Source organism: Limulus polyphemus, unplaced genomic scaffold (genome assembly GCF_000517525.1).
Source record: "Limulus polyphemus unplaced genomic scaffold, Limulus_polyphemus-2.1.2 Scaffold6616, whole genome shotgun sequence".
NCBI lineage: Eukaryota > Metazoa > Arthropoda > Merostomata > Xiphosura > Limulidae > Limulus > Limulus polyphemus.
Window position 1 is genome coordinate 11,365 of NW_013672226.1, and position 9,571 is coordinate 20,935.

Here is a 9,571-nt window from a genome sequence, read left to right on the forward strand (position 1 = left end):
AACCTTTGTATAACTAGTAATTATTATAGTAGTAGTCCGAATAGATAACCTTTGTATAACTAGTAATTATTATAGTAGTAGTCCGAATAGATAACCTTTGTCTAACTAGTAATTATTATGGTAGTAGTCCGAATAGATAACCTTTGTCTAACTAGTAATTATCGTGGTAGTAGTCCGTATAATTGCTAACCTTTGTGTTAATAGCGATTACTAGCATTAGTGTAGAAATTCGGTATGAGTAATTGTTGTATTAAACGTAAGAACCACTAAATATTATGTAATATAGCCTCTGTTAGATAAATATTTAGAATGACTGATGTATAAAACAGCTTTTGTTGATTCTCCTCCTAAGCTCTCCAGTACTGATTACATAAGCAAGTCACTCTGTTAGGAAGGTTAACCGGTCTTTTACAAATCCTAGACTTGTGTCCTGTAATATTCAGAATTTAACACAAAGAAGTCAGAAGCCTTTTTTTGTCTAATCGATCCCCTCTCTCTCCCCACGTAATTTTGTAACCTTAAATAAGAGGTCGTAATAAGGTCGTAACTTAACCCTATAAGATAACACATTCTTTCCTGATCGTGGAATCGTCATGGTAACCCTCCTCTGAAATCTTGTATACAAGTCAAAATACTTAGGTGCACAATATACCTAGTGAGGCCTAACGTGATTTGTACAGTAAAACGTATATCCTATTGCGCTGATTGAATATTACTTTAAGAAGCGGCTTTAGTGACAAACATTATTTTAAACAATATTAATTATTTCCACGCTGTTTCATTTATTAATTTAAAATTTTTTTAACGAATTCTACACTAACGCTATTCTGTCTCAGCTGATCAGTGTGTGCGAGTCGTGATATAACGTCACACTGACGTCACTAACGTTTTTGTGCGTCACAGACGTAACGTCCATTTAATATATTATACTGTGCTAAGTAGGCCTCCATTTATTCGTTATTGGGTCATTGAGAAACAACGGTCAAATGTATTTGAAAACTCAAGTTAGCGATCTCTAGTTTCAAAATGCTGAATTAAATTAACATACCAGTCATGCTTAGCCATGAGTTTTTGCGTCACGTGCATCGAATAAATGACGTGTAGATGGGATAGATTGTCTCGTTAGCTAGGCAACAACGAAGACCTTGGGTTACCAAAGAGTAAAGGGATCATCGCATGCTTATTTTTTATGTTAATTATGTTGATTAAATTAAAGTGGATTAGATTGTTAACACAAAATGTTTTACTAGGCAAGTGTTATTGACCTAGTTGAATTTTGATTACATACTATTTAAGTACCGAACTAGCTTGAATAACCTGGAAATATGGTAACCATTGAGTTTAAACAATGTTGTAGATCATTAGTAATTAACATTTAAATGATACCCCATGTGTGGAGAATGGCAGTGGGGGCTCAGGTGATACCTACACATTTCTGCCAAGCTGCCTTATTTTGTCAGTTTTATTCATGAGGATATGTGTAGGTGTGAAAGCATAAACCAGGTATATTTAAATTTGTCTCTTTGTGGTCTTGGAAATCCTCGTTTTCTGGTCAGGGTATTACATAGACATAAAGTAAAGCTTTAAAAAACAGCATGATGATTTATTCGTGGAAGTGATGATTGGAGCTTGTGACTCACAGGTGGTATCTCATAGGAGTGTCTTCCATTTGTGTTATTGAAAAAGGTTAGGTGTTCAGTATGAATGTCATTGGATGTTGAACACTTCTTATAAGAGACATAGTAAAAGATTATGTGAAAACACTTCTAGTAAGGTAAATAAAACAGCTTCTAAAAGGTTTGTAAAAGGTGATACAGAGGATTATGGTATATTAAATTGATTTTTGAGCTTCACCACATTGTTACAGCCATGTTTTAACTTCTGATGCTCTGTGTGACAGCCAAGTACCTTGATTATAACCCTGCAGTATAGTTTCCATTGCAAAATGATCTGTGGTAAGACTGTCATACCCAAATAAACCGTTTCTCAGGATTTCCATTACTTATCTATTGTACGAGGAGATGGTTTCCCAGTGCTTATTTCAACAATCTGATCCCACAGGTGTTGCATCCAGTGAGTTAATAGTTCTGTCTTTGTATGGGATAACGAATACCCATTTCATTCTCCAGCTGCTTGATGTATGTGATGGTTGAACGTGAGGCATGATTGGAAGCCTTATTTTTGTGAACTTAAACCCTGTTGGTCTCATTTCCAAATGGAGATACTTCTTCATTGCGTACTGTTGCCTGGGGTACATGGACATGGCTGAGGTACGATTTGTTGCATGTTTCTATCTGGATGGTTTGTGCCTAAACTTGATCCATATTTCTTTGTTCACCAGTGCCGTTAAGCACGTTTTGGAAGTTCTAAATCCCTGATGTGAGTTTATGTTAAACTGTTACATACCGTTCCCAGAAGTCATCCATTTTCAGTGCCAAACAATCTCAAAATGTATTTCTTACATACACTGTTCCACTGTATTAGTTGGGGTATTCATATGCATTGTTGATTTGAATATTCAAAAGGGTTTTGTTGTAATGTACTCAACCCTTTGTGCTTCTTAAGACATAAAGACAGCCTTTAAAAAAGCTTTGTAAAAGTTTCTTTCATTTCTCTGAAAACAAACAAAAATTATTATGATTCTTACTTTTCAAGATTTATTCATTTTCTACCTTCTTAACTGTCTATGTATACTTGTTACTATGAATTTAGATATGTTCCAGCTGATTGAATTAGGAGAAATGAAACAAATTGGGAGTTTAGAGGTACTCAAGGTGATTTCTTGAAACATATGTAAAAGATTTTATAACCTGCAATTTATTGTTGCTTTTTTTTTCTGGTTATTTCATTATATTGTGGTATTTCTGTGGTGTAGATAAGTTGTCATATCATTCACACAAATTTTAGGCCTAAAAATGCACATAAAATCAATATCTTGTAATATCTCGGCTTCAGATAAGAATTTTCAGAATTTGTTGAACTACCTTGTTTTTAATGTATTGATGAGCAACACACTGAAATGTTCACTAAGCATGTTATTATTTGTATATGCAGCTTCGATATCACAACATTACATAAATTAAATATAGTATATGTTAGTAGGTCTGTACACAGAATAGCATGTGAATTCCATGTGCAAAACTCAATACAAACTCCAGTTTTTGTTGATATAAAGTGAATAAAGATGTTTAGTGCAAGTTCAGAAGTGGTTCAATTTGAATCGTGTTACCAAACGTACTTGATCTTTCAACCATAGGAGTAATCCCACTTTTCATTGGTAAAGAATAGCCCAAGAATTGGAAGTGGACTGTGTTGACTAGATGTCTTCCCTCTAATTTGTCACTTCAAAAGTTTAGGAGGGCTGGCAGAGATAGCGCTTGGGTAACTTTGTGCAAAATTCTGTAAAAAAAACTTCAGAAAGCTTGTAATATATAAAACAATAATAAAAATCAATTACCAGCATCAACTAGCTGATATAAAATGTATAGTTGAGAGGGTTTAGCTTTAAACATATTTTATAAGTCTGTTAAGAGGGTTGGTTTTAACTTTTTCATATTTACCATTTAGTACCAGTTCAACATTCTCAGAGTAGTTCTCTTTATTATGGATAACTATTTGATCACCTTTACAAATTAAAATATCCAAATTGTTTAACACCTTTAAGAGTTGTATATCTTAACATGGGGATGGGATTTTAAACCCAAAAATTATTCAGTAAGAAGATTTCATTTGGAGAAGTGTAAACAGCGTAAGAAGTGTAAAAGTATGGATATCGATAAAGTGAATATCATAAGAGTGGAAAATGTAAAGAGTTAATAAGTAATTTTTAAGTCAATTCGGAGAACAATGAAGATATACAAACCTTAAAGTCGTTAAACAACTTGGATATGTTAATCTGTAAAGCAGATAAAGTTGGTCAAATAGTTATCCAAAATAAAGAGGACTTTACTAAGAATGTTTAACAGTTACTAAATGATGGTATATATATGAAAAAGTTAAAACCAACTGTCTTAACAGGCTTCATGAATTTGTTACCAAAGAAAAAAATTAAATACCATGTAAGCCTAACTTCCTCAGAGAAAAAATAGTTGGTTCTGAGTAGTTTTATAATTCCAAGATTTTATGTTTTGCCTGAAGTTCACAAAATAAGAGATTCCTATAGATGTATAGTATCAAATATAGGTTCGTGTTTTTACAATGTAACTAAATTAAGTAGGCTTTCTTGAGTGATAAATATACTTATACCATTAAAAATTCCATAAAATTTGTTGAACAGATATGTAAGGTAAATCTGAATAGTAATGATATGCTTATATCTTTTGATGTTATATCACTATTCACGAAAGTGTCTGTTGATACAGCTATCAATTGTTATGATGTTAAATTACATTTTAACAAAAACTTGTGTTGGAAACTTATTTTCTCAATATAATTAGATCTATAAACAGACTGAAGGCCAAGATATGGATTCTCTTATTGTGTGATCTTTTTATGGATAGGTTTGAAACTAATGCATTACAGAATGCCAAACTTAAACTGGAAATATGGATTAGAAATGGTAAATAGAACTTGTTAGTGTTCACCAATTATTTAAATGTCTTTGAACCCTCTATTCAATTTACTCATGAAGTTGAAGACAACAACAGCTTGCTGTTTTTCGACGTACTTGTTATGAATAACAAGACTAAGTCAGAAACTACAATCTGTCATATACCTTTTTTTGTGTTATCCACACCAAGAATCATGTCGTTCAAAGTTCCAAAAAAATATCAGCTTTTTACTCTTTTATGTTTACAGGTCTTTAAAACTGTGTTCTGATTCAACAGATTTAAAAAATGAACTGTTACTTATTAAACATGTAGCATTACATAGAGGTTTCTGGCCTCATATTGTTGATAGAGCCGTGAGTAAACTAAACAAACTAAAGTTAGTATTTGATAAAATACATAAAAGATAATTGTTGTTTATATCCCAGGTTTATGGTGTCAAATGTTTCATAAATTCAAAAAACAAAATATTGCCATTTACATACTAGTGAATATAATTAGTCAAATATTTAACTGTTTTTCCCATGAATGATATATCCAGTATATATCTGTTTTTCCCATGAATGATATATCCAGTATATAACTGGTTTTCCCATGAATGATATATCCAGTATATAACTGTTTCCCATGAATGATATATCCAGTATATAACTGTTTCCCATGAATGATATATCCAGTATATAATTGTTTCCCATGAATGATATATCCAGTATACTTTAGAGTTTTCACTTTTGTTTTTAACATTTCTCTTACGTTCATTTATTCTAAATTTCTTCCAGTTTGACCAACGTAAGCATGATCACACTTCCACTGAACTTTATATATGTATGTTTTTTCCATTAGATTTATTTCATCTAGTTTTATTTTATACTGGATATATCATTCATGGGAAAAACAGTTATTCTGGCTTAACCAAATAATATGACTGCTAGAAATATTAGAGAAACCATTGAAATAATGAAACACAGCAAAATCAACTTGATCTTAAATAAGGAGTAAGAGCTAGAAAATCAGAAAGTATGTAGATGGTGTGATCTTCTTATCTGAAATGTCACATGACCATGCCTTTTGTACTTATATAGCACACAGTAACTGTTTTCCACACTTTTGAAGATGACACGTTGAAACTTGTAGAGTGACTTTTACAACAGTTGAACGTTTTATATAAAGATTTTAATTGTGTTTTGTACAAAGTTGTTTGTTTGTGGATTTTAATATATATACACAAGTTTCTTGAATTTTAACCTTTTAATAGCATATTTTTTATTATATTTTGATTGAAATCAATCTTAACCTTTCCCTGCTTAGTACTTAACAATTTTTATCAGTGTATACAGTGAAGTTAACCTAAGAAATGATACAACAATTTTATAAGTATGTTCGATATTATTTACAAAAATTGTTCAATCCATTGTGAGAGTGTGTTTGTACCATCGTCAAGATTTATCCAAAAAACAAAAATTTATTGTATAAATTTTGAAGTTGAAATTAATTTGCATAAGCACCTTTCAACACCAGTCTAAGGTTATCTATGCTTATCAGTCCTGTAGTTTTATTTTTATGGAGGTAAATTCTGGTATTTCAGTAAAAATAAGTTCACTAAGAAGTATTGTTCCAGGAAGTTTTTCTTAAAGGACACATCACAAGTTCTATTAAGTTGTAAATATGTTCAGTAAGACATTTATACAACCATCTGCCATTAACCTAGAAAACTGACAAATTGTAAAACTTAAGATCACCGTGTTTGTGTATCTCTGTAAATGGAATTACTAAATGAATTTCTGGCTTAACGAAATCTTTCGTTGAATCTCTGTAAATGGGTGTTTATGAGATAAGTTTTGTTCTCATCCAGATCCTATAACATGTTTATCAGGAGAGTAACACTCTTCCCTGTTCAACAAGACCTAATACAACAGAAAGAATACATACATTTAGGCTAGTACCGTGATGTATTAGGTCTTCCTATTCAGTGTCTGACATCAAATTAACTCATAAAAAAGTTGTTTTTATTGCTTGAAGAGTTTGATGTGAAGGTGTTAGACAAAAAAAAGCATTACTTATGATTAAGGTTGGTTGCTACAGTGTAACCCTTTAATTATTTAAAGACTGTCTATATGTTTAACCACTTAACCAAGATTAGTCATCTCACAGATGCTCCTTCCTTATAAGGAACTTGAATAACTTTTTGTTTTTGTTTCAGAATGCAGGATGGTAAGGCAGAGTTGTGGGAACGAGGGACACCCCTCCTATCAGGGTCACACACCCTTGTGCAGAATCCTGATGCTTCAATGACTCTTGAAAAGATAGAGAAGTCAACTTTAAAAATATTTTTATGTAATGGGACCTGTAACATTGTTAAGTTTGGAGATGCGACTGATGTCAGAGTAAGTGAAATGAACACTGCCAATACATTGTCTTTTTTTTAATTTATTTATGTTTTCACTGTTACAGTTCTAGCCACATTAAAACGTTCAATTTGAAATATTGGAATTCACCACTACTTTTTATTGACTCATTCCACCACTACTTTTTATTGACTCATTCCACCACTACTTTTTATTGAAGTAGTGGAATGAGTCAACAAAAAGTAGTAGTGGAATGAGTCAATAAAGTAGTGGTGGAATGAGACAATAAAAAAGTAGTGGTGGAATGAGACAATAAAAAGTAGTGGTGGAATGAGTCAATAAAAAGTAGTGGTGGAATGAGACAATAAAAAGTAGTGGTGGAATGAGTCAATAAAAAGTAGTGGTGGAATGAGTCAATAAAAAGTAGTGGTGGAATGAGGCTTTTTATTGACTCATTCCACTACTACATCTGTGGCCATCCTGATCTCTTTTCTTTCAGAGCTACTTGTAACATAAGACATTATAATCTTATTCATAAAAGTAATATATTTCACAAGAGTTTTATCGTAGTTTGTTATTTTGTCTTAACCGAGTAATCGAGAAGTATCTAATATTTCCCATTTCATCTAGCTTTCTTTTTGTTTTTATCGTGAAATACAAAGTTTCAATTTTTTTTCCAGAGTATCAAATAAAGTTAGTGTATGAATTTAGGAAATGATGTTTTTATTCAAAAAGTGTGTGTAATGAAACGTGGGTCAAAACTTTCTCAAACTTTCATAAAAATAACTTAACATGATGCTGTGGAGTGGAATCATGTTTTTGCTTTTTTTTAGTCAAATAGAGTTGAACATTTTTACATACTTTCTGTAATTTGTATATCAAAATTTGGCATTGACTATTATGATCAAAATAATAATTATATTTTAAACTACATGAGAGGAACAATTAAAAGTCAATAAGATTGTGTTGTATTCAGTTAGTTGTTAGTGAATTAAATATGGTTAAGATGTTTAGTAAGGTAACTGAATAACCAAACAAAGTGTCATGGAAATGATAGTGTTTAAAGTACATTAATTAATTACATACGTATAACAAGTATTATACTTTGTGGAGCAAAATAAACAGTTTATTATATGTAACATAAAAGCATTGTGGAAATTAATTTGTAGAGTAAAATAAACAACTGATTATATATATAACAAAAACAGAGAGGAAATTATGTTTCGTAGAATAAAGTGAACAATTAATTGATTATTTATAATGAAAAAGCAACATAGAAGTTGTGATTTGTAGAATGCAATGAATGATTAATAATGTATAACAAAAAATACCATTTTCATGATGCATTATTGTTATATATATAATGCTTCATGGAAATTGTGGTTATAAAGCAAACATAACGGACGCTTAATTGAAATAATTAAGCATCAACGATTAAAAAAATTAAAAGTAATGCCAAAAAATGAGGCCAGCATATCAGTGCATTTTGGTGAAGTGGCTTTCACTTTTTTTAGGTTTTTGATATATATATATATATATATTTTACAATTTGAATTTATTTATTTGTCTTTGAATGTTATTGAATGATACAGCATGAATGGTTTTAAACCTTAGTTTTAGAGTATTGTTACACCATCAGCAGATCTGGTATGGTATGTGTACTGTGTAGGTATACAGGAAGCCTATACTGAACAAGGTTATCTGTGACATTACACATGGTGATAATGTACGTGCAGTTTTGGAACGACATCAGGTGAAAGTAGTTCTGAATGAGCTGCTTGAAGTTTGTTAAACTTCATTTTAAAATCTGTTTAATTTGTTGTTCTTTATGTTTTACATAAAGAGGATATAAAATAATGTATTGTTTCATAGTCAAGCATCATAAAATGTGTTTTGGGTGACATTTACAAAATGCTAGGTCAGCAGGAACTCCGCAGAGATAAGCTATCAAATAGTCCAACTAAACTTAATGAAGATCTTACACGATGCCTAGTTTATGTGATAAAGTAGCACAGTTTACATTTCTCACATGCCCTGTATATATTTAACCAATGTATTTACACTGTTTAGTTACTTGTTGCAGTAAATGTTATCTTCATTTTTAGTTGACAAAAAAAATGTTCTGTTTTACATTGAATGAGTACTGTTCTTCATATGCTGGATTCTTCCTTACAATAGTGTGTTGTGCCAGATGAATCAATTAGACATATATTAACCCTGTAATTGTGGCAGATGAATCAATTAAAGTCATATATTAACCCTGTAATTGTGCCAGATGAATCAATTAAAGTCATAAATTAACCCTGTAATTGTGCCAGATGAATCAATTAAAGTCATATATTAACCCTGTAATTGTGCCAGATGAATCAACTAAAGTCATATATTAACCCTGTAATTGTGCCAGATGAATCAATTAAAGTCATATATTAACCCTGTAATTGTGGCAGATGAATCGATTAAAGTAATATATTAACCCTGTCATTGTGCCAGATGAATCAATTAAAGTCATGTATTACCCTGTAATTGTGCCAGATGAATCAAATTAAAGTCATATATTAACCCTGTAATTGTGCCAGATGAATCAATTAAAGTCATATATTAACCCTGTAATTGTGGCAGATGAATCGATTAAAGTCATATATTAACCATGTAATTGTGGCAGATGAATCGATTAAAGTC

The 9,571-nt window shown here is 31.3% G+C and overlaps 1 protein-coding gene across 1 annotated transcript in view; it reads left to right on the forward strand.

The window, feature by feature from the left end:
- Positions 1–6,745: 6,745 nt before the first annotated feature.
- LOC106473908 (focal adhesion kinase 1-like) overlaps positions 6,746–9,571 on the forward strand; it is a gene marked incomplete at its 3' end in the record, with an annotated part of 25,408 nt that continues 22,582 nt past the window's right edge. The window contains exon 1 of the mRNA XM_022402314.1: positions 6,746–6,931. Within this exon, the coding sequence (XP_022258022.1) occupies positions 6,749–6,931 (183 nt within the window). The remainder of the gene's footprint in view (positions 6,932–9,571) is intronic.